The sequence below is a fragment of the Lepus europaeus genome, chromosome 1 (assembly GCF_033115175.1).
Source record: "Lepus europaeus isolate LE1 chromosome 1, mLepTim1.pri, whole genome shotgun sequence".
Classification (NCBI taxonomy): domain Eukaryota; kingdom Metazoa; phylum Chordata; class Mammalia; order Lagomorpha; family Leporidae; genus Lepus; species Lepus europaeus.
In genome coordinates this window covers 172358550-172385403 of record NC_084827.1, presented here as the reverse complement: position 1 = coordinate 172385403, position 26854 = coordinate 172358550, and the positions used below count along the sequence as shown (strand labels likewise).

At 41.3% G+C, this 26854-nt stretch overlaps 1 protein-coding gene across 3 annotated transcripts in view; it reads right to left on the bottom strand.

The window, feature by feature from the left end:
• AGFG1 (ArfGAP with FG repeats 1) overlaps positions 1–26573 on the bottom strand; it is an 84989-nt gene extending 58416 nt beyond the window's left edge. The window contains exons 1-2 of one of the 3 annotated variants that reach the window (XM_062193143.1): positions 26376–26573; positions 6058–6151 (exon numbers count right to left, since the gene is read on the bottom strand). In XM_062193143.1, coding sequence (XP_062049127.1) covers positions 6058–6151; positions 26376–26542 — 261 coding nt within the window. In that variant the 5' untranslated portion in view covers positions 26543–26573. The remainder of the gene's footprint in view (positions 1–6057; positions 6152–26375) is intronic. The other 2 variants (XM_062193136.1, XM_062193128.1) reach the window with 2 other exon arrangements.
• Between the last annotated feature and the right edge of the window lie 281 nt (positions 26574–26854).

Genomic DNA, 26854 nt, shown 5'->3' with positions numbered 1-26854 from the left:
TGTGAATTAGTAAAATTAGGTATTTTTCCAAAAGCCAACAGCTACTATCAAAGAATGAACTCCAAATCTCCAAATATTCTAAACATTACTATTTTATTTTTTTAAGTTTTTTTTCTGTATTTGAGAGGCAAAGTTACAGACAGAGAGGGAGAGAGAGAGGTCTTCCATCTGCTGGTTCAATCCCCAGATGGCTCCAATGGCCAGAGCTGAGCCGATTCAAAGCCAGGAGCCAGGTGCTTCGCCTCAGTCTCCCACTTGCATGCAGGGACCCAAGCATTTGACCATCTTCCACTGCTTTCCCAGGCCATTAACAGAGAGCTGGATTGGAAGAGGAGCAGCAAGGACTCAAACCAGTGCCCACATAGGATGTCAGCACTGTAGGCAGAGGCCTAGCCCACTACATCACAGCGCCAGCCCTAAAAATTACTATTTTAGTAATTATTAGACTGAGTTAAAGTTGAGAACTATAGCACTAAAGCCTCTTCTAAAATATATTTTCCCGTAAATACATAGAAACTGAACAAATATCCTCTGAAACAATTTAACAGTGTGCCTCAACAATCTCAATGGTTTTAAAATTATCGGAAAGGCAGAAAGAGATGAAAGGTCAAACAGAAAGATCTTCCATCCAGTGGTTCACTCCCCCAAATGTCCTCAAAAGCTAAAGCAAGGCCAAGCTGAAGACAGGAGCCCAGAACTCAAATCTAGATATCCCACATGATTAGGTGACTTTAAAGCTCCAACATCTCACTAGGAAGCGATTTCCACAAATAACTATACTTTTGCGGTGGCTGTAGTGGTGCAGTGTGTTCCACTACCTCTTGGGATACCCATATCCCATCCTGGAGTGCCAGTCCCAGTCCTAGCTACTCTGTTTCCAATTTGGCTTCCTAATAATGTACCTGGTAAGGCAACAGATGAGGACCACAGTGCTTGAGTCTCTGCCACCCACATGGGAGACCACATGGAGTTCCTGGTTCTTGGCTTCAGCTTTGGCCCATCCTGGCTGTTGCAGCCACTAGAGGAGTGAAGTGGCAAATTAAAGATTTCTCTGTCTCCCTTTCATTTGTCACCCTGCCTTTCAAATAAATAAATATTTTTAAAAATTATACTTTTGCCATTAAAAGAGTTTTTAACTATTACTAGTGAACTATCTTTTCACAACATCATACTGACTGAAATTATGCAGTTTCTCTCCACACTAAATACAGCTGAAAGCACACACGTTACTACATGGCACTTTCAGAGCTTTGGAATCAACTAGTATCTGTGTACATAAACCATTACCTTACATCAATTTTCAAAATGTTTTCACATATACTGCATTCAAACCAACCTCACAAACTAGACAAGACAGGGACTTCTCAGAGATTACAAATAAAAACGAAGCTCAGAAAAAAAAACGGTTTGCCCGAAGTGCCAAAGTTCACAAATTAATGGGATAAATGGAATTGCAGATTTTTGGGAAGTCCTGATCTGGAGCCTCTAGATTAAGCATATTAGTTTTCTCAAATGGTGATCCATCCACAGCCACCTGTATCAGAATCAAATTATGTTGTGGTTGAAAATGCAAAACACTGTTGTGTCTCAACTGACATCCATGGTTGGAATGTCTAAGGAGTAGAACCCAGGAATTGTTACAAAAATAAAACAAAGTAAATTTATAAAACATATCACAGTCTTAGCCTTTGTAGAATAAAACATTTCTGAAAAACAAAGAGTAAAAATTTTGACGGTTTAAAGAGAAGATCCAGAGGCAGGCATTTAGACTAGAGGTTATGATGCCTGTGTCCCATGGTAGAGTGCTAGAGTCTGAAACTTGCTTCCAACTCCTTGCCAATGCAAACCATGGAAGGCAATGGTGATGGCTCAAGTAACTACATTCCTGCCACCCACATGGGAGACCTGGATTGAGATCCTGGCTCCTGGCTGAGGCCTGGCTGTTGCAGGGATGTGGGGAGTGAAAAAGTAGACAGGAGCATGCTCTCTCTCTATGTCTCTCTGTGCCTTTCAAATAAAAATAAAACAGATAAATAAAATTTTAAAATAAGTGGAAACTTTTTGCTAAATATTTTGCCTTTGGGAAAAAAGTCAAAAATTCATTCAGCAAATAATCACAAAGTGTTTTGCTGTAAAGTATTTACTAATATTTAGTATACTATATTCTATAACTTAATAAGTTTACGTATCTGCTCTTTCAAAGATGCTACGGAAGTCTGAAAATACTGGGGCCAGAGCTGTGGCATAGCAGGTAATGCTCATAGCAGCCTCCAGAGCTGGCATTCCATATGGGCGCTGGTTTGAGCCCCCACTGCTCCACTTCCAATCCCTGCTATGGCCTGGGAAAGCAGTGGAAGATGGCCGAAGTCCTTGGGCCCGGCATCCGTGTGGGGGACCTGGATGAAGCTCCTGGCTTCTGGCTTTGGATCGGCCCAGCTCCAGCTGTTTGGCCCAGCCTCTGCCTCCCTGTAACTCTTCCTTTCAAATAAATAAATGAATCTTTAAAAAAAAGACAAAAAAAAAAAAAAGGCTGGAAGTACGAAACTATTCATGTAACTTGTAAATTATATCTGCAGAGATAAAATATATCTATATATCTAACAATATACTCTGTAAAAGTATGGCATTGTCTATTTATAAATAGCAATATTATTCGCTTACACAGCTACCAACACAGATCAATACAGATATACTTTACTAATAACTCACATACCATTAGTACTACTATCAGTTTTGAGGTTTTTACAAGACAGTAAGGAAATAATTCCCAATAAAGTCTGAATGAAGTGCTATCTTCCCTAGACATACATATGTGGATAAGTCATTGCACTGACGGTCTTAATCAATAACTCGTGTGTATCCATGCCATTGCTTTATAACTTGTTAGTCCTCTCCCAGAACTCTGATGCTGGGCCTGGTGCCTGATTTTCTTTGGCAACAGGATGCTCACAATTGTAATGCAAACTATGTTAAACAGAATTAAATTATATACACAGATGCTTACCATATATGTTTGGAGGAAAAAGCATGTGGCCTACAGGTTAATTTTGTTTGACACATAACAAGTCATCCATCATCTATGGTGTTTGCCTGCTCAATTCAGCAACATTCTCCACAGTGACAATAGCCAAACATGACCTCCAACATACAACACCCCAGTACAAGGAAAAAATAAAAAACTTCTGCCAAAGTCAATATACTTTCTGTCCTTTTTAATTCCAGAAACATTCATCTTGAAGTATGAATTCATTCATGCACAACATGTATAATAGTGTCATTTTATTCTAACTTTATATGACTGTGGTCCTTTCCAAGCTGTTTAAAAAAGATGACAATAGAAACAAATAACCTATTTTGAATGTAAACTCAAGTTCTGTGTACTATTCCCTACACATGTTAAGTAAGACAATAAAAGAACACTTGTCTATGAATAGTTGGTTATGAAGCTATAACAATCATTCTCTATTTCCTAATATTAATTCTTATCAGCTAAACATCCTTTTAAGTTTTTAAGAACACAGAAACTGTTAATACTATGAAGAACCAAAGGTGCCTAATTCACTACTTTGGGCCTAAAATATCCTCAGGTACACTAACACTATGAGAAAGTAAATTGGTTTTCTTTAACTAGTATCTACAAGGTTGGTGTTATTTCCTAGAAACCTGTTGCAAATTCTTCTTTTTCACTGTGTGCCATGTTTGCTTCATTTCTAGTATCTTTCTATGCCAGCTTAAGTTCTAGTCTTCCCAAAAAACAGCAAATGTTTTGTCTCTATTATGAGGTCTTACCAAACCTCTACTTTCCATCAGAGTTAAGTCCCTCTTTTATGTAATCTGAAACTTCTTATTCTTATCATTACTTATCTAATACTGTGATCTACCGATCCACATGCCTCTTTGTAGGATTTAAAATTCATGAATCAATTACATTCATTTCTAATGTTTATATTTTACTTCTAATGATTGATATAGTAAGTTTCCTAACATTAATATTTTTTATACAAGCTAAGTTTACCTTGAAGTTAACAACTTCAAAAAATGTTCCTTCAGAAATCTTGCAAACTATGCATAAAGGATGAACCTTCAGAATCTTATGCTAAATGAATTATACCAGTCACAGAGGACAAATACTGTATAATTTCACTTAAGTGAAGTATCTAAAATAGTTAAACCCATACAGAATACAACAGCGGGTATCAGGGGTGAGGAAGAAATCAGAAATTGTTATTCAACATAAAGTTTCAGTTAAGCTAGATAAATACATTGTAGAGATTACTATTCAACACTGCAACTATACTTATTAACTTTTATTTATTTAAATATATTTATGCATGTAATTTATTAAGAGGATAGATCTCATCTTACATGTTCTTACCACAATTAAAAATACAGTTTTAGGGGGCAGGCATTGTGGTGCAACAGGTTAAACTGCCACCTGGGACTCCTGCATCCTATACGGGACTCCTGAGATCAATACCCACCTCAACTTTCAATTCAGCTTCCTGCTAATGTGAACTGGGAAGCCACTTAAGTACTTGAGTTCCTGCTACTGGAGAGACCCAGATGGAGTTCCTATCTGATAGCTTCAGTGAAGCCCAGCCTCAGCTATTACAGGTATTTGAGGATTGAACCAGAGGATGGAACATCTCTGTCTTTCCCTGTCAAATAACTAAATCTTAAAAAAAAAAAAGTCTTCATATTTTTGAATCAGTCTCTACCTCCACATGTTTATATTTTCATTTATTTATCCAGTGGCGTGTAAAATTTCCAGTCCTGTTACTCTGGCTTTATCCATTGTCACAAGAGTTTCAATCTAAGAACAGAATACTGTTCTTTATTTTTTACTCCATTTTGATTTCTGAAATTCTGCATACTGAATATTCTAAGAAAGTAACCAACGTTCTAAGGAAGTAATTTCAAGTCTGCACAGCTACACTAATCTCAAACTTTCCACAAATAAAATTAAAATTGTATTTGTAATCAGTGAATATATTAATCTATGCTTAATTTCATTAAAAAAAACTTTCTGCCTTTCATCCAGTTTTATATTTTTTTGTACTGTACATACATCAACCTGCAATCTGATTATTCAAAATTTGTTATTGGTGAAATCTGGAGATATCAAGTGCCACTTCTCTAAATCATACACTTAAAAGTATTCATTAGTTGTGAATATACACTTCACTATTTTAGAATCAAAACAGACATGCATCACAAACAGGCAAAATTTTCAGATGTTACTATCAAAGTATTAAGAAGAAAAGAGTGCAAAATGAATACATTTTATTTGAGTAAAAGAGAAGATTAAAACTAAAAATCTTAATTATATTTGTCTATTTCAAATATAAGAATTGAAATCAGAATAGTACAATCACATACTATTTCCTTTCTAGAAAATATTAAGACTTTCTTGTAAATACTGAGTATCATTAATCAGCTGGTTAGGCTGACTCATCCTTATCTAAAGATTACAAAAAATAGCCATTTACTTTGTGAAGTTTATTGATTTTTAGAATACTACATCACTATTTAGACTAACTGTAAGACACGTGACTAAAACAAGGAGACTAGAAGCCCATTCAAAGCAAGAAGGAAAAAGCTCCGTTTCCCCCCACCCCAAATCTTTATCTAGGTCTTTGACAGTAAGCTACCCCTCAGAATTACTAGCTCCCTCTCTACATAAACACATAAACTTCTGAAGTTGAAAATCTAATCAAATTATCACAAGAGCCTAATTATCACAAAGTTAATTTCCATCTGCCTTTGTTACTTTTTTAAAGCAAAGGTTAACTTTTATCCCAGTATTAGATGGCCTCCAAAAATGCCTTTTATATTTAACCATGATTAACCGTAAGCACAAGTTTCACCTCAGGTTTAAGGCAAATTATTTATGTAGCAGACATTAATTCTACCCACATTATTAAATGTAAACACACCTAAATAACTAAATACATAATGCAAAAATAACTTTTCAGACAGTGAAATTCACCATTTAATTTATTAAATCTTTTTAAAAAGATTGCCAACAAAAAAGCTGAAAACAGTAAAAACACTTACTTCATTTCCATGTTTTTGTAGGAATTCAATTTCCTGTTGTGTAAATGTTGTCATGGAGATAGATTTCACCCTATGCGGTGGATTTAACCCTCGCCTAAAAGATAAAATATTTTACAAAATTTACTATTATACATTTTTCAAAATGACAAATCTAATAATTTAAAACATTTAGCAGTTAAATTTAGAATAATATTTACATCCCATAAACTAAAAGTAAATTATTTTAAGCTATCAATTTTCCTAATACATAAAATAAGTTTGATTAGATTTATACCAGCTTATTTAAAAGATAAATTCAAATAGCCACCTACTTGGGAACACGCAGTATCTTTATGGGCTTCTAGAAAATAAATATTGCTTTAGTGTGTTTCTGATGGAAGGAAAGGACTATATATGTGAAGAAAATTCTATAGTCAAGAATTACAATCATAATTATTTAAATATTTCATGTGTCTTATGACAATGATGTGTGTTAATATCACAGCTATACACAAATAGCTGCTATCTTGAGAAATAAGTTTGAGGATAACTCATAAAACTATATGAAAACTAGCATCAGGAAACTGGAGATAATTAGCCACTTTGAGTAAAGTCCCATCTCTCTATCACTTCAGATAAGGATTCATAATAAAGAACATCTTCAAGTAAGTGTTCAAGAAAGAAATCATTTCGGCACGGAGAATAAACTCAAGAAACCATAGGAGTAAGGAGAAGAAAATCACAAAGCAGCTAAATACATAGCTTTTTAAGATCCTTTAAAACTCTAAAGACATTTCTATATGTATAGCCTTATGGATCTTATCTTAATGATGTTTTACTATGCACATGAAAAACTGAATAAAAATGTACTCACAGCCAGTAAATTATTAACATCATGTTCAACTTTCACAAAATGGCCTTCCCACCCACAAGAATGAGGGTTAAAAAAACCTGTGCAATATTTCATAAAACTACTTTGGAATCATATCCTTTGATAAAAATCACATTTGGAGTCTAAGTTTTAGAACCTATTAGCATTATCTTTCAGAATTTGTAAATTTGTAGTCACCCATGCAAATCAAATGAAAAGACTTAACAGTAACATAATAAATCAACCAAAGAACTTTCAAAAGTATTCTGGGAAATTTTTGAGTAATCAAATATATTATGTAATACTATAAAATTGAATACTTTAGCCAAAACACTAAGAAGTATTCAGAATTAACAGAAACTCCACAACTTTACTTTTAAGATTTATTTTTAATTACCTGAAAGGCACAGTTACAGAGAGAGATGGAGAGACAGAGACAGAAATCTTCCATCTGCTGGTTCACTCCCCAGATGACCACAATGGTCAGGACCGGGTCAGGCCAAAGCCAGGAGCCTGGAGCCTCTTTCAGGTCTCCCACGTGGGTACAGGGGCCCAAGCACTTGAGTCACCTTCTGCTGCCTTCTCAGGCACATTAGCAGGGAGCTGGATCGGAAGTGGAGCATCCAGGACTCGAATCACCACCCACAATGGGATGCCAGCATTGCAGGCGGTGGCTTGCGGCAGCTTTACCCACTATGCCACAACACGGCCCCACTCCACAACTTTTTTATTTTGTTTCTTTTTACTCCTCCTTCCACTCATCAGAGATGAAGGACATACCTTTCAGACCTTTCAATCTGAATCAAATCACATTTTAAAGTGGAGAAAAACTAACCTAGAGTTTTGATGCTGTTTTATATTGCTTTCTTTAATGAACTGTTTTTTAGCTCCTGACAAGTAGTGAAATGTAGAAATAAGGACTCACTGGGACAAAAAAACTAAACAGCAATTTTATTCTAGTGACATTTTCAAATCTAACTATGAAGAAACTCATGTATAGGGCCAGTACCATAGCACAGCGGGTAAAGCCATGCTGAGAAGCCGGATTGAGAGCCAGCTGCTCCACTTCTCATCCAGCTCCCTGTGTAAACACCTGGGAAAGCACTAGAGAATGGCCCAAGTGCTTAGGCCCCTGCACCCATGTGGGAGACAAAGAAGAAGCTGCTGGTTCCTGGCTTCCATCTGGCCCAGCTCTGGCCATTGTGGCCATTTGGGAAGTGAACCAGCAGACAGAAGATCAGATCTCTTTCTCTTAACTCTGCCTTTTGAATAAAATAAATATATCTTTAAAAAAAAAAAACTTATGTATGAATAACTTGAGGACCATTACTACCTGCAACCACAAAAGAAGTCTCTAAAGGTTCCCTCTAAATTTCCAAAGAGAAAGTCACTATTATTCATTTAAGGGCCAACACTTTGTTTTCTGATTGATCCATATTAAAAGAGAAAGACTGTATTCACTGTATTTATTAATTTATGACCTATATTTACACAATGTTTTGTCCCAAAACTAAGATTATTGTTCACTCAAATCCCTCTTCTTCCCTCGTTTCCAACCCTGTCTCCCTATTCCCTAATATCTCCTGTACCTGACAGCCTTTACCTTTCCACTTCATGTGTAATTATTTCTTTTTGAAAACCAGAAAAGGTAAATAACAAGTTCACAAATTTTTGAAGCAATAATTTATATCTTTATAGATACCAAATTGTTCAATGAGGAAAGAGCATCCCAGAAGGTTAATCTCTTGAATGCACTGCAGTGTATATAGCATATTTACTGATACATCTTCCAGGTATTACCATATCACAGGTTACATTTTTATTATCTAAGTGAACAAAACTTTGAATTTATTAAACAAATACTATAAAAATGTACTTACTCTTAACCAAACTCTGAAAAGACATTTTTCCCCCTGAACAAGATCACATAACAGGACTTCTTTAAATGAGCTCATTCAGCACACTTAAAATAAGATACAAATTTATTAAAATGGCAGAAACAATTTTGCAAGGCTGTAATTATTATATAAATCAAATAATTCCAAAGAAATTTTACATGTGTTCACAGTACTTTCTCTAATAGTTTTTGTATACCGCATTTATTCAGACAGCTTAAGTATATATTTTCAATGCAAGAATATACAAAGATGTCTTTTTCAGCCTCAAAAAGCTTTGTAAATGCATATTATAAACTCACAAAACAGTGTGGTTTAAAACAAAAATGTGAAGTCTGTGGCAGGTGTTGTGAGGGGCAGATGGAGTGTTAGGTTCTTGCTTTCAGCCTGGCCCAGCCCTAGCTACTGTGGACATTTGGGAAGTGAACGAGCATATGAAAGATTTCTCTCTCTCTTGCTCTTTCAAGTAGATGAAAATAAACATTAAAAAAAAAAAAACTGAGGACAATTCTATCACATAATTAGCATTAAGCTTAATGAGCTTGTACTGAAAATGAGTTGTTTCAGATACTGATAGTGGGATACACTTATGAATTAGTATCAAGAATCTCATGCATGGCTGGCGCCGCAGCTCAGTTAGCTAATCCTCTGCCTGCAGCGCCAGCACCCTGAGTTCTAGTCCAGGTCGGGGCGCCGGATTCTGTTCCGGTTGCTCCTCTTCCAGTCCAGCTCTCTGCTGTGGCTGGGAAGGCAGTGGAAGATGGCCCAGGTGTTTGGGCCCTGCACCTGCATGGGAGACCAGGAGGAAGCACCTGGCTCCTGGCTTCGGATCAGCGTAGTGCGCCTTAGCAGCCATTTGGGGGGTAAACCAACGGAAAAGGAAGACCTTTCTCTCTCTCTCTCAGTCTAACTCTGCCTGTCAAAAAAAAAAAAAAAAAAAAAAAGAATCTAATGCATGCAAAGCAATACCATTTTCAGAACCAATCCTAAAAGAGTAATATGAAATGTAGCTAACAAATTATATACAAGATGTACATCAAACATTATTTGCAATAGAAAAACATCAGAAACATTTAGTACCAAAGAGTAAGTGGTTAAATAAATGGCAATGGCAATAAGACTGTATAACATTATACCTATTTAGGCTTGTATTAATTTTTAAGATAAAATTATATAGTATTCTCAGAACTAGATAAGGAATCTTGGCCAAGAAAAATAATACTCTTTTTTTTAAACGATTTATTTGAAAGTCAGAGTTACAAATAGAGAGAGGCAGAGAGACACAGAGAGAGATCAATCTTGCATTCACTGGTTCACTCCCCAAATAGCTACAACCAGCTGGAGCTGGGCCAATGAGAAGCCAGAAGCTTCCCCAGAGTCTCCCAAGTACCAGGGCCGTCTTCCACTGCTTTCCCAGGTGCATTAGCAGGGAGTGGGACAAGAAGTACAGCAGCTGGGACTCAAACTGGAGTCCATATGGGATGCTGCCATTGCAGGCAGAGGTTTAACCCACTATGCCACTATGCCAGCCCCTAAATACTCCAAATGTTAACTGTCCTTGCATACAGGTGATGGGATTGAATGACTTTTTTAAAAATAATTTTCCATCATCTCCAAGTTTTCCCCAATGAATATGTATTATTCTGTAACAGAATAAAATGGCAAGAAATAACTGGAAGTCTAATTGACTAGTTAAGTTGGACCAAAAATGCAGCTTTTCAGTCCTAGCTTTACACATGTGAATAACTGCTGAAGTTAGAGAAAGAAAATAAGAGGAGAGAATCATCTTTTAACTTTCTCCAAAGTCTGGAAAAATCTTTCCTCCCAAATCTTGATACTCACCACCATTAACACATTATCTTCACTTCTCTAAGCCAGTGTTCCTTAACCTTGGCACTATTGATTGACATTGTAGGTCAGAATCTTTACTGGGGGGGAGGGAGGGTGAATGCCCAGTGTAATGTGGATGCTAAGCAGAATACCCTCCCCAAGTACTGACAATCAAAAATGTTTCTAAACATTGCCAAATCTGCCTGAGGGAGTAAATATCACTCTAGGTGAGAACTACTGTTCTAGTTACCAAACAAAAGAAATTAACAGAATTTCTCTAAATCTCTACTGATCTAAATGGTATCCAAGTTCAATCGTCTGTAAAACATTCAAAACTTTCACCCTATGCACAAAAATTTGAGTTTCTAGAATTTTATGTCCAAATAAAGATTTCTCAAAAATTATAAATAACAAAAATATAAGTTTAAAATGTGCCATATATATATAAAGAATATATACACACAAATTTAAAGACCACAACAAATAACCAACTATGCTATATGATGTGAAGCAGTCATATAATGGTTGGTGAAACGAAGTTAATAAATAAGCCAGAAAAATGAATACTTAAAATGTACCTAGTCTGCCACTTCACATTATTTAATCTCATTTCATTTTACTTCTGACAATGCGGCAGACTAGATGTTCTGAAAAGGCTTCTCTGTTAAAATATGACAAATACTGCATTAATTACAAAAAAATCCTCACTGTAACATATCACTGGATTGTATAAAAAAGGGGACTCTAAGAACCAACCTCCCCCTCAAAGGAAAAGTGACCAAAAAAATCAGAATTTTCAGAAATGAAAATCAATAAATGTAGAAATTAAAAATTCACAAATCAGGGTCAGTGTTGTGGCGCAGCAGGTTAAGCTGCTGCATGCAATATTTGTATCCCAAATGGGCACTGAAGTCTGAGTCCTGTTGTTCCACTTCCAATGCAGCTCCCTGATTAGCCTGGAGAGCAGCAGCAGATGGCTCTAGTACTTGTACCCCTGCAATCATATGGGAGACCCGGATGGAGTTTCAGGCTCCTGGCTTCAACCCGGACCAGTCCCGGCCATTATGGTCATTTGGAGAGTGAACTAGCAGACAGACAATATCTCTCTCTCACTTTCTCTGCAACTCTGCCTTTCAAATAGATAAAATAAATCTTTATAAAACAAACACATTGAAAGCCACTGCAGTGGACTGGCCTGTTGGGTCTCCTTGAGGGCAGAGTGGCTTTCAATGTGGTAAGCCTGGGCTTCAGCAGAAGTCAGCTTGTGAAGAGCCCTGGCAGCTCTGCCAAGAGTTGGATCACTGGAAATGGACCTGCCCTGGAGTCGAAGGATGCCCAGGTCAGAGCCACAGATCTTATTGGCTCTAAGCTGAAAAGCCTTTCACTTAGCCCAACTTCCAAAGTGACCACTGCAGCTGAGGGGACGGCCAAGTAGGGTCAGCAACATTGAAGGCAGAACTGTAAATTTCTTGTTAGAGATGCCCCCTGCCTTTACCTGGCCAGCTCTCCTCCCAGGCCAGCCAAGTAATGAAAGTCAACAGAGTGCCTTCCCCTAGGAGGTTCACACCTCCCTTAGGATATAGCCCATGTGAAGAGATAGATAGGTCTGGGCCTCTTAACTTACAAGGCCTAAAGCCCAACAGATTATTATCAAGCCCCTTCTGTCAGGTTCTATTTGCCTCTCAATCAGAAAACTTAATTGTAGCTTAGACAGCACCTTTCTTAGCTCCTCTAATAATGACTCTGTCCTTTGTTCTAGACCCTGTCTAGCGCACTTGGGCCTCATTCCTTCGTAATCATAACCTCTATTCTACCACCAATGGCTCTACTCCCAACCTGTGTGTACTGATGGTCCTCTTCCCCACTTAATGCTGTATAATTTTTCAAACCTGGTAAATGCCACTCTTAGGATCATTGGTTACTATCCTCACCTGTCTTTTATGACCTTGTCTAAATATGATCAGAGTCGGTAAACTTGGAAGGCTTCCATAGCCTTGGCAACTCATGACGACAGCCTAGGGTGGTTACTGGTGCCATAAACTAGAGTGTCAATTTGTTGGATCAACAACAGGAGTCACTGTGCACTTGCTCTTCATGTGGGATCTCTGTCCTTAATGTGCTGTACATTTTGATTTAATGCTATAACTAGTACTCAAAAGGTATGTTTCACTTTGTGTTTCTATGTGGTGCAAACTGTTGAAATCTTTACACTAAATTGATCTTCTGTATATAAAGAGAATTGAAAATGAATCTTGATGTGAATGGAAGCGAGAGGGAGCGGGAGAGGGGAGGGTTGTGGGTGGGAGGGAAGTTATGGGAGGGGGAAGCCATTGTAATCCATAAGCTGTACATTGGAAATTTATATTCATTAAATAAAAGTTTAAAAAAAATAAAAAATAGGCCGGCGCCGTGGCTCAACAGGCTAATCCTCCGCCTTGCGGTGCCGGCACCGGGTTCTAGTCCCGGTCGGGGCACCGATTCTGTCCCGGTTGCCCCTCTTCCAGGCCAGCTCTCTGCTGTGGCCAGGGAGTGCAGTGGAGGATGGTCCAAGTGCTTGGGCCCTGCATGCCATGGGAGACCAGGATAAGCACCTGGCTCCTGCCATCGGATCAGCGCGGTGCGCCGGCCACAGCACGCCTACCGCGGCGGCCATTGGAGGGTGAACTAACGGCAAAAAGGAAGACCTTTCTCTCTGTCTCTCTCTCACTGTCCACTCTGCCTGTCAAAAAAAAAAACAAAATAAATAAATAAATAAATAAATAAATAAATAAATAAAAATAAAAAACAGACAAACTGGAGCACTGTGGCACTGCAGCTTCAGCCTCTGCCTGCGACACAGGCATCCCATATGGGTGCCTATTCTTGTCCTGGCTGCTCCTCTTCCAATCCAGCTCTGCTGATGGCCTGGGAAAGCAGTGGAAGATGGCCCAAGTCCTTGGACCCCTGCACCCACGTGAGAGACCCGAAAGAATCTCCTGGCTCCTGGCTTCAAATCAGTGCAGCTCCAGCCATTGTGACCATCTGGGGAATGAACCTGCAAATGAAGACTCTCCTCCTTCCCACCCCCCCCCCCACCTCCGCCTCTACCTCTAACCTTTTCAAATAAATAAATAAATCTTTTAAAAAACCTTCAACATTTTACTAAAATACAATTCAATTTTTTATAAAAACATATCCTTGGCATATAATCTAGCAATCCCACCCTAAATATTTTTACACAAGTGAAATGAAATGTTGTATTTGCCCAACACCTATATATATTTACAGAAACTATATATGCATCAGAAGCCAAAACAACCCAATTGCCCCTCGAATTAATCTTAAAGGCATTATGCTGACAGAATGAAAGCCATCTGGAAAGATTATGATTTCATTTATACACCATTCTCAGAAACACAAAACCTACAGCGTTGAAGAACACATGGGTGGTTAGCTGCCAGGGACTAAAGAACTAAAGAGCTTTTTAGGGATGATGTAGCAGCTGCCATGTCCTTTTTTTTAATTTTTTATTTTTATTTATTTTCATCTACTTGAAAGGCAGAGAGAGACAGAAATCAAGTAAGAGAATGTGCACTTCCACCTGCTGGCTCACACCCCAAATGTCCACAATAGCCATGGCTGGGCCAGGCCAAAGCCAGAAACCCTGAAGTCTTTGGGGTCTCCTCTGTCGGGGTGACAGGGGCCCAAAGCACTTGAGCCATCATATGCTGCCTCTAAGGATACATCAGAAGTTGGATCAGAAGCAGGGGTGCCAGCTTGAATCAGCACTCTGAATCTGCTCTATCACAACACCTGTCCTCACATTCGGATTTTAGTGGTGGCTACATGTTAAGATTTATTGAGCTGTATACACAAAGAGTTAATTTCAATAAATGCTAACTTAACAAATAATAAATTACAGTCTTGCAATCACAATTTTTACACTAATTTTCTTCTCATTTGCAGACCACTTTTTGCACTTACCAATTTGATAACTTGAATGTAACTCTTAATTGGTCAAAACTGAAACTTATTTTTAAAGTGTATTCCTAGAAGCTGGTGCCACTTCTCTTTTTTTGAGATAAGCTTAGGCCACCTACCATGTAAATTCGGCATTTATAGAACACTTTAATAACAGTAATAGTAACTATTGGATGGAAATGTTGAGCAAGTAAGCTACATCGTTTTTACAGGGCCAATAGTAAACTACAGTTTAACAGGGCCAGAACTGATGTGCCACCCATTCCAAATCCTAAAATTCACATTTCAAGTCCCCAGTTTTGTCAAAAAGGATCATTTGACTCATTTAAAACCTGTAGTATTAATATTTTGAAAGCATGTTTGTCAGTTAACTGGTTCCAAGTTATGAAGTAATCTACTGGTACAGCCCAGAATGTTTTAGCAGAATAATTAAGTCATAGATAGATCCCTACAAGTTTTAGTTTTAATGACCACCAGCCAGGTGTGACTGAACCAGATGGTGTGACTCATTCCATATGTTCACCAGTATGCTGCTCTTAACTATGCCTCAAGCAATCTTGCAAATAACCATTTGTTTGATTAAAGTAACAATCTGTGCAGGGTGAACAATTAAGAAAGCTTGGGATTTTTAAAAAAATTATTATTATTTATTAAAAGAGAGAGGAAGAGTGAGATCTTCCATCTGCTAGTTCAATCTCCAAACGGCTGCAACATCCAGGGCTGAGACAGGTCAAAGCCAGGAGGTTCATCCAAGTCTCCCACATAGGTGACAGGGACCAAGACACTTGAGCCATCTTTCACTGCTTTTCCCAGACCATCAGCAGGGAGATGGATAAGTTAAACAGCCAGAACTCAAAACTGGCACCCACATGGGATGCTGGTATTGCAGGACGCAGCTTAACCCACTATACCATAACACTGGCTCCAAAAGCTTAGTTTTATTAATTGTTTTTCCCTGCTGGGGAACAAGCTGGTTAAAATATATATGTTAGAGGAATCAAGTCATGTTTCCCTAGGTAATCAGTAGTTTGAATTGGAAAATGCATTTCTGTGTGTGGAGTAAGTGGATAGGATAATGATGCCTTGTCCTGGGCATCTCCTTAAGAGCATCTCACTAATGAAAATTATGCATATTTGTATAAAAAAGAATGAAAAAATCAGTCTATGAAATCTGCCTGCTTTTGAAAGAATATTACTGTAGCAAATGCAGGGCTTTCTAAAGGAGTAACAGTTTTTAAATTCAGATCTAGAGGTCAGCAAGTTCCTTAAAACAATGTTTTTAATATCTTTCATTGATAATCTAATTCAGTGACATTTAATTTTAATATAAATCCACAGAAATTACACTTTATCTACTTCGAAGCTAAGCACCAAAGTGTTCAGTCACAGTTGTGCCAAAAAACAGAATAAAATAAGAGCCAAACTTTATATGGAAATGATGCCACCAAGTTAATGTCAAATGACACTACTACACCCTCAATGCAGAAGTTTCTCCAGTATAGAAGATGTTCATAGCACTGTACTGTACAGGAGTCCCTTCAATTTTGTGGAAGAATCCATGTTTCCCTTTCACTCTGAAAAGCCTACAGCTACTGTCTATCACACAATGAACATTCACAGCTTAGAAGGCCAATCTCTCCTATTCCTTCCAATTGAGTTTTATGTTTATCAAGAGTTTGAAATAGTACTTGGTAAGACACTTGGTAGGGTATTTGGTAAGTATATAGTTTAATTAAATATTGTGTAAAACAATGACACATGAGTGAGAAGAATTGTTCCCATATAAACGAAGTATTTTAGAGATGAAATTGAGTTGCTAGAAAAAGGTGTCATGTAATAGTGGAGAATTACAAGCCTAAAAAAAAAAATTATAAAAATCTAGAACAATCCAGCATTCAAACCACTTTAAAATTAAGGAACAGGTCACAGTGGTTGAGGCACTGCATGAGAGACATCTGCATCCCATCACAGTGGTTAGGTTCCAGTCCCCAGCTCAGCCGCCAACTTGGCTCAAGTATTTGGTCCCGTCAACTAGATGTGAGATCCAGATTGCATTCCAGGCTATCTGCTTACGCCTGACCCACCCTAGCAGCTGCAGGTATTTTGAGTAAATCAGTGGATCAGAGAGCCCCGTCTAGTTCTCTTTCTCTTTCAAATTTTATATATATATATATATATACATATATATATATATATATACACACTTACGTATCTTTTTAAGGTTAAGAGGTAGGTGTTGTGGCTCAGCAGATTAAACCACCACCTGCAATGCAGCAGTCCTTATCAAAGTGCTGGTTTGGGTCCTAACTGTTCCTCTTCCATCCAGCTCCCTGCTAATGCTCCTGGGAAAGCAGCAAAATGATGGCCCAAGTACTTAGGGTCCTGCTAAACACGTCTGATGGAATTCCAGGCTCCTGGCTTCTGCTTGACCCAGTCCCAGGTATTCAGGAGAGTAAACCACCAAATGAAAGATCTGGCACTGTGGTATAGAAGGTTAAGCCTCAACCAGCAGTGTTGGCATCCCATATGTGTACCGGTTCAAGTCCCAACTGCTCCTCTTCCTATCTAGCTCCCTCCTAATATACCTGGGAAAGCAGCCAAAGTGCTTGGACCCCTGCATCCATGTGAGAGACCTGGATGAAGCTCCTGGCTCCTGGCTTCAGCCTGGCAGAGCCCTGGCTGTTATATAGTCCTTCATTTGGGGAATGAACCAGCGGATGGAAGATCTCTTCTCTTCTCTCTGCCTTTCAAATACATAAATCTTTAAAAAAAAAAAATTGTCTCTTCTCCTACCTTTTCACTGCCTTCTAAAAAGATAAAACATAAATTTCTTTTTTAAAAAGTTGAAATGCTGAAAATAATAAACAGCACAGTGTGAGTCTGGATTGTATCAGAGGACAGAGAATATAATCGGTGAACCCATATTAAAAAAATTCATGTAGTGTTAAATACAAACTATGAAAAATTGATATTATAATTAAAAACTTAAGCTTGCAGGGCAGTGTTGTGGTACAGTACATTAAGTCACCACCTGTAACACTGGCTTCCCATATGAGTGCCAGTTCTGAGTCCCAGCTGCTCCAATTCCAATGCAGCTTCCTACTAATATGCCTGGGAAAACAGCAGAGGATGAGCTGAGTGCATAGGCCCCATTTACCCATGTGGGAGACCCAGATGGAGTTCTGGGCTCCTGGTTTCACCCTGGATCAGGCTCAGCCATTGCAGCCATTTGGGGAGTGAACCAGTAGATGGCAGATCTCTCTTGTCTCTCCTCTATAACCCTTCAAATAAGTAAATAAATCTTTAAAAAAAAAATTAAGCTTGCTATAAACACATAAAACTATATATGTGTAATATCTTTTTTTTTTTTTTGAAGATTTCATTTATTTGAAAGAAAGAGGTAGAGACACAGAGAAGTCTTCCATCCACTGGTTCACTTCTCAAATGGCTGAAACAGCTGGAACTAAGACCATCCGACACAGGAACCAGGAGCTTCTTCCAGGTTTCCCACATTGGGGCAGGGGCCCATGGACTTGGGCCATCCTCTATTGCTTTCCCAGGCATATTAGCAAGGAGCTGAATCTGAAATGGAGCAGCCAGAACTCAAACCAGCGCCCACACTGGGATGCCGGTGCTGCAGGATGAGGCTTTAACTCACAGCACCAAAGCACCAGCCACGTAATATCTGTTTTTAATAACTATTTTCACTTATTTCCTGATACCTGACCACTACCAATCCTGCATAAAGTAAGGGGACTTAATTACAATTAAAGAAAACAGTAAAAGAACTGACTCACTGTACATGGTATTATGGGGATGTCAAATTCAGAAGAACTGCTGTTGGAACACTCAGTACCATATTCCCTCTACATACAGAATATACAACAGTTTCTGAATAAAATTCAAAGCTCAGAATATATTTTGGGGGCTGGCACTGTGGCATGGTGGGTAGAGCCGCTGCCTGCAGTGCCAGCATTCTATATGGGCGCCAGTTAGAGTCCCTGGGAAAGCAGTGAAGATAGCCCAAGTCCTTGGGCCCCTGCACTCTCGTGGGAGACCCAGAAGAGGTTCCTGGCTCCAGATCGGCGCAGTTCTGGCAGTTGCAGCCAACTGGAGCGTGAACCAGCAGATGGAAGATCTCTCTCTTTCTCTGCCTCCTTCTCTCTCTGTGTAACTCTGACTTTCAAATAAGTAAATAAATTGGCTGGCGCCACGGCTCAATAGGCTAATCCTCCGCCTGCGGCGCCGGCACACCAGGTTCTAGTCCCGGTCGGGGTGCTGGATTCTGTCCTGGTTGCCCCTCTTCCAGTCCAGCTCTCTGCTGTGGCCCGGGAGTGCAGTGGAGGATGGTCCAAGTCCTTGGGCCTTGCACCCGCACGGGAGACCAGGAGAAGCACCTGGCACCTGGCTCCGGATCAGCGCGGTGCGCCAGCCGCGACAGCCATTGGAGGGTGAACCAATGGTAAAGGAAGACCTTTCTTTCTATCTCTCTCACTGTCCACTGTGTCAAAAATAAATAAATAAATCTTTAAAAAAAAAAAAAAAGAATATATTTTGGAACTAAAGCCTTATCTCCCAAAAAAGCATGACGCAGTCATAAAGTATAATACACCCATAAACTATCTGTTCTGCCATTTATAGCCCAATGAAGTAAAATCAACCATTTAAAACCCCAAAACTATAGTATTTACAACAATTTACAGCAACCCATGGGAACTACAACATCCTTTAAGACTGGAAACAGTATTAGTTCTGGATCCCAACTTCAAGTAGGGTACCACAGCACACCACTAAACATGTGTGCCAATTTTACAATTAGAAGTTGTATGCAGGGGCAGACGTTTGGTGCACTCATTAAAAACTGATACTTGAGACGCCTATTAAGTCCATACTGGAATGCCCACTCATTCATTAGAGTCAAAGTTCTGTTCCCAATTTCAATTTCCTACTAACGAACAGTTTGGGAGTGCAACAAATGATGGTTCAAATACTCAGGTTACTGTCATCTACATGGGAGATTCTGACTGAGTTTCTGACTCCTAGGCATTTGGGGAATGAACCAATAGGTAAGAGTTGTCTCTCTGGGGCCAGCACCTTGGCTCACTTGGCCAACCCTCCACCTGCGGCACCAGCATCCCATATGGGCACCAGGTTCTAGTCCCGCTCTCTGCTGTGGCTGGGAAGGCAGTGGAGGATGGCCCAGGTACTTGGGCCCTGCACCCGCATGGGAGACCAGGAGGAAGCACCTGGCTCCTGGCTTCAGATCGGCACAGCGCACCGGCCGTAGTGGCTACTTGGGGGGTAAACCAACGGAAGAAGACCTTTCTCTCTGTCTCTCTCTCACTTCTAACTCTGCCTGTCAAAAAAATAAAAAGAATCAGAGAGACAACTCTTTTTTTTATTATTTTATTTCTGACAGGTAGTTATAGACAGTGAGAGGGAGACAGAAAGGTCTTCCTTCCGTTGGTTCACTCCCCAAATGGCCACGATGGCCAGCGTTGCGCCAGTCTGAAGCCAGGAGCCAGGTGCTTCCTCCTGGTCTCCCATGCGGGTGTAGGGTCCAAGCACTTGGGCCATCCCCCACTGCCTTCCTGGGCCACAGCAGAGAGCTGGACTGGAAGAGAAGCAACCAGGACAGAATCCGGCACCCCAACCAGGACTAGAACCTGGGGTGCCGGCGCCGCAGGCAGAGGATTAGCCTAGTGAGCCACGGCGGCGGCCTTCTGATTCTTAAACTTTTTTTTTTAAAGATTTATTTATTTATTTGAAAGTCAGGGTTACACAGAGAGAGAAGGAGAGGCAGAGAGAAAGAGAGAGAGAGAGAGAGAGAGAGGTCTTCCATCTTCTGGTTCACTCCCCAGTTGTCCACAATGGCAGGAACTACACCGATCCGAAGCCAGGAGCCAGGAGCTTCTTTCAGGTCTCCCATGTGGGTGCAGGAGACCAAGGACTTGGGCCATCTTCTACTGCTTTCCCAGGCCATAGCAGAGAGCTGGATTGGAAGTGGAGTAGCCAGGACGGGAACCAGTGCCCATATGGGATGCAGGCACTGCAGGCGGCGCCTTTACCTGCTACACCACTGCGCTAGCCCCAATTCTTAAAACTTTTATAAAGAAAACCTAAGCTGTATGCAGCAACAGTACCTTCCTCATATGCTTGTCACTGCACTAATGCCTGCTACATAGCTAGTACTCAATAGTAGCTACATTTTTTTACTTCAATAAATACTTTAATTCTTACATCCCCAGTACATGGGCACTAAATACTTCAAAAAAATTTTTTTTCTTCACAATAAAAGTTTTAAGAATTTTATCACTTGTTCTACATCAAAGTTTTCTTGCATCTGCATCATCAAAATATCTCACTGAATGCAGTCACATTAGAATATTAAAAGGGGGGGGGGGGGAACCTGCGTTGTAGTACAGTGGGTTACACTGCCACCTTTCAATGCTGGCATCCCATAGCTAGCACACCTTACAGCAGCACTAGTTCTAGTCCCAGCTTCTCACCGCTAATCCAGCGGACTACTTATGCACCTGGAAAAGCAGTGGAAAATGGCCAAAGCGCTTGGGCCGTGCCGCCCACATGGGAGACCTGGATGGAGATACAGGCTCCTGGCTTCAGCCTGGTCAAACCCCAGCAGTTGCAGCCATTTGAGGAGGGAACCAGCAGACTGGAGATATCTCACCTATCCACCCCTCCCACAGCCCCATACCATCACTCTTTCAAATAATCTTTTTTTTTTGTTTTTTTTTTTTTAAGATTTATTTACTTATTTGAAAGGCAGAGTTACAGAGGCAAAGGCAGAGAGAAGAGAGAGGTCTTCCATCTGCTGGTTCACCCCCCAGATAGCCACAATGGCCAGAGCCGTGCCAATCTGAAGCCAGGAGCCAGGAGCTTCTTCTAGATCTCCCAAATGGATGCAGGGGCCCAAGGACTTGGGCTATCTTCCACTGCTTTCCCAGGCCATAGCAGAGAGCTGGATTGGAAGTGGAGCAGCCAGGTCTCAAAAGGCACACATATGCGATGCCGGCACCACAGGCGGCAGGTTTACCCACTATGCCACAGTGCTGGCCCCACAATAATTTAAAAAAAAAAAAAAAAAAGGCAAAAAAGGAATACAAATCACTGCCCAGTGTGTGCAACCTCATGAATCCCATTAAAAAACAGTGCTCCCAGAAGGGCATTTGGTTGCAATACATCTGTTAATAATTGTATAACAAACTTCACCTAGTCAGCCTTAACTTAAAGAATTAAAATTCTTGCAATAAAAACTCACCAGAGAGTCAAAACAATAAACAAAGCATAAGTTACTAGCTGACTCCATTTACCCACCAAAAATTTAAAGTTTAAATGCACTGTCTACATAAAATAATTGGTATTAGAGTGACAACATGTATTGCAAATGTCATTTTAATGTACCTAAACTCTCACTGAAAAATTTATGAATCATTTTTAAAAATGAAGCAACTGTTCATTATTTTAGTACTACACTAATGCTAACAGTCTCCACAAAACAAATAATTTGGTGTAAAACACATCTCAAAATCAACTGAAGTTCTTTAACATGAAGATACTATTTTGTTGCTTAGCTATAACTGTTTGGAGTGTCTGTTCACAATTTTAAGTACTTCTAAAAACACAAAATAGTGACAACCCAGCAAGTTAGGATGCCTCTTTCTGCCTCACCAACAATTAGCTTAACTGTACCTAAATCTAAAATCTATTTTAAAGTTTCACAATCTGACGTCAGTTGTATATTCTGAATGAACATCATTCAAGCCTACAGGACAGTAAACTGGGGAGAAAAATAAAGGAAAGATTAGCTCTGAATCTAGTAATTTCAATAATAATAAAAATACCTTTAACAAAAGTATTGCTAAATGAATAATTATGTGACTATTGTAAAATTTAGAATCCATGAGAATACGTATTATTTAACAAGTATCAGTATTTTCTAGGTAAATCAAGCAATAGCAAATAAAAAATGAAGCTAAAAACATATCAAGGCCAACATATATTTTATTATTTATTTGACAGAGCTAGACAGTGAGAGAGAGAGAGAGAGAGAGAAAGGTCTTCCTTCCATTGGTTCACCCCCAAAACGGCCGCCACGGCCAGAGCTGTGCCAATCTGAAGCCAGGAACCAGGTGCTTCTTCCTGGTCTCCCATGGGGGTGCAGGGGCCCAAGCACTTGGGCCATCCTCCACTGCCTTCCCAGCCACAGCAGAGAGCTGGACTGGAAGAGGAACAACAAGGACTAGAACCCGGCGCACATACGGTATGCCGGTGCTGCAGGTGGAGGATTAATCAAGTGAGCCACGGCTCCAGCCCTCCTTTTTTTAAAAAATTTTATTTTTTTTAAAGGCCAACATATATGACATGGCCTAGCTTAATACCTTGCTCTGATCACCAAGCTAGTGGCAGTATCAAAATTTGTCTTCAAAATACCTTTTTTCAATTTTACCATCTACACAGCAAATACATAATTAAACTGATTTGTTACATTATTCTCCCTATTTTCCTACCTTAGGAAAGATTTAAAAAAAAAAATCAAAGATTTTTTTCAAAGATTAGGAAAAAAAGAAACCTCAAGAGCTACCGTTCCTTCAATATTCTGCAGTAGACGTTTGATGGTTGCCATGCTTACATCACTTTCTTCCCAGGAGTCCCAGATTTCTGATTTAGGAACATTCTTTAAGGATCCAAAGAAGTCACATAGAACATCTGTCCAATCAGAACATTGGTCTAAGGTGGCCACAAGAACTGAACTAGTCAGAGTCAATGGCAGAACTTCTAAAAATGTTGGACTGGGGGTGGTGTTGTGGCTTAGTGAGTAAAGCCACTACCTGAAATGCATGCCATGCGGGCACCAGCTGAGGTCCCAGCTGCTCTACTTCTGATCCAGCTCCCTGCTACTGGCTTGGGGAAAGCAGCAGAAATGGCACAAGTGTTTGGTCCCCTGCTCCCCAAGTGGGAGACCCAGATAAAGCTCCTGGTTCTCGGCTTCTGCCTGGTTCAGCTCTGGCCACTGCAGTGATCTAAGGAGAAAACCAGTGGATGGAAGCTCTGTCTCTCCCTCTTGCTCTCTTTCAAATAAATAAAAATAAATAAGTAAATAAAATATTAGACAACAGGTACAAAGTATGCTCTGGGGGCAATTATCTTTGGATGACAGAAACACAGGCAACATCATTAAGCCATTGGATAAAGTCTTACCTTAGACAAATCAGTAAATTCCCTTTGTATTTTTAAACCAATTTGAGTATGGTTTTGAGTTACATTTAAAAAATCCAAACTGATAAGATTTTTTACTAGGGTGTTAGTCATTTCCATGTCTTTCAAATACTGTTTCCTTAAACATAGAACATCCTCTCCCTCTCTGTTAATAACATATTTCATCAGGCACCTATTATGTACCAAGCACTATGTGGTGTTTTATATTCTCTTAATACTGAGAACAAATCTACATCCAAAATTTACAAGGGGAACTTTACCCTCACCATTTCATGTATCAAGCTACAAAGAGTGACTGGCATTCTCTAACTACAACACTTAGAGCCAGGATTCAAAACCAGGTTTATCTACGGATTTGGTCTTTATTATTATTTTTTAAAGATTTATTTGAAAGGTGTAGAGACATGGGGGGAGGGGAGAGGATATCTTCCCATCCATTAATTCACTCCACAAATGAATGGCCACAACAGCCAGTTCTAAGCCAGGCAGAAGCAAAGAGCCAGGAACTACATCCATGTCTCCCACAGGGTGCAGGGACCCAAGGACTTGGGCCATCTTCCACGGCCTTCCCAAGCATGTTAGCAGGAAGCTGGATGGGAAGTGGAGCAACAAGGACTCCAAACAGCACTCAGATAGGGGGTGCTGGGCAGGCCCAGAAAGCAGCTTAACCTGCTGTCAACACTTGGTCTTTGAAGGTCTTCGCTCAAGCATTAACTCTTCTGTAAAGCTTTCTGTATCCATTTACATATTTTGTGGATAATGCCTCACAGAAAGAAAATGTAACAATATTATAGCTATATATTCATGTACTTAGAAAGCAAGCCTCCTAACAGCAGCAGGATCCAGGTAATTGCAGTTCTCCCCACAGTATATGACAGGCCAAGCAAGCAAGAAATGCCTGTGGAGTAACAACTGAATAGATAAACCAAGTCCTGTTACATATTAAATCCCATTAAGAGCAGTTGTCACTATAGTGAGCTTTTCTTTTATACAGCATGTGTCTGAATCCAGGAGAAAATCTGAAAATAATTTCTTAACATTGCACATTTGCTGCAAGGGAACAGTGTGCTGAAAAGGCTACAAAGAAATGTCAAATATTCAGAACAGTGAATACATGTATGTGTGTGCATATTTATATATACATAAATACTTTAAGTGCATTAAAAACACTTTAAGTGCATTAAAGAACTGTATGTTTAGCAAAAGCAGAACATCTTAAGCACTTCTTAAAAGTAAAATACACTTAAATATTGTACTGTTGGCTTGATTTCACTTAATTTTCTGCTTTATTTGTGACAAGCACGAACCAGCCTATCTCCCAGATTCCACCTACTTTATGACTTTATTGCGACTCAGTAATACTACCAACTGGCACCTTCACTGTTTCTCTTGCTACACAACCTAAAACTAACCTCAGGGACTCTCCTATCCCAGTATTTTAAAGCTCAGCACAATACACATCATACGAAACCCAATAGTACCTAACACCTGCTTCCTGAAGAAGTGGTAACCCGGAGAAAACTAGCAATGCCTCTCTGTCCAACTTAAAATTAAAAAAGGCAAATACTCATAGCACACTCCCGGACAATCCTGCATTTTCCAAGCTGCAAGAAACCAGTTTCCCACACGCTGTGTATGTTATCTGAGTATGAATCTTAGAATCACCGGCTGAGAACACGGACTAGCTACCACTTACATGGAAAAGCACCTTCCCGGTTCCAACAACATCTACCAGATGAAACTGGACAGCAAGTACGACCTTTACCTAAACAAAGCTGAACGAAACAAAGGACAAGCACAAACTCGAGCCGCTCCGCTCTGCGGTCTTTCCCGGTCCCCCCCGGCTGCGTACCGCCGCCACGCACGGCCGGGACGCCGCACCGCAGCCACGCCGCAAGGCCGCTGCTCGGGACCGACTCCCAGCCAAAACTTTCCCGCGACTCGGGGCTCCCTAACGACTGTGAGGCCCAAATCCCACAACCCACCTCCTCGGTGCCCTCGCCCTCTCCCCGACCCGGGAATGAATCCCCCCAAACTCTCCCGTGGGGATTCCCATCTGTGCCATCACGACCTTTCAAGCCCCTCCATGCCGGCCTTCTCTCGGGTGCCAAGATACTCTCGGAGCGAGCAGGGTTAAAACAAGCACAGGAAAGCCCAGCACACGCGACCCTGCCCTCCTCCACCCCAGCTCTCCCTCCACAGCGCCCAGCAGGTGCCTCGCTAGGGCCGCCGCGCCCAGGCCGCTCAGAGACCCGGCGCACAGCAGGCCCCGCACGGCCCTCTGCACCCCGCCGGCTGCTCCCCGCGGCCCGGCCGGCGCCCCGGAGAGCGGAGGACCGGGCACCGCAGATGCCGGCTCCGCCCGGGCAGCCCTCCGCATGCACCCCGGGCCCGCTCACACCCAAGGCGCATCCCGCCGGCCGGCCTCACTCCGCCCCCGCGCGCCCGCGCCCAACGGCCGCCCCCGGCCCCGCCGGCCGCCCCCAACGGCCGGCAGCGCGCCCGGCGCCCCCGCCCCCGCCGCCGCCCCGCCGCCCCGCACTCACAGGCTGCCGGAGCAGGAGGTGCAGACGAAGGAGCCGACCGTCATGTTCACGTAGGTGGGGCCGCGCTGGTCGCAGTCGAAGCACTTGCGGTTGTGCGGGAGGCCGGTCATGTCCCGCAGCATCTTCAGGTGCTTCTCCTCCTGCTTCCGCTTCGCGCTGGCCGCCATGGCCGCGGCGCCGAGGGAGGAGGCCGGCAGGGCCGGGAACCGGGCGGCGCTGCGCCGGGGGCCCGCGGTCCCACGGGCCGCCCTGGCCGCGGCCGCCGCCCTCCGTCAGCGCGCGCCGCCCGCCCGGAGCCCGGCCGCCGCGGCTCTGGCTGGGCTGGGCTCGACGCGGCGCGCGCCACACCAACCGGCCGGCCCGGGACCGCAGCCGCCACCGCCACCTTCCCGACTTCTCCTGAGACGGGAAGGCGAGCTGGGGGGTGGGGGGGAGGCAAGAGGAGGCCCGCCCCGGGCGGCGGGTGGCCAAGTGTCGAC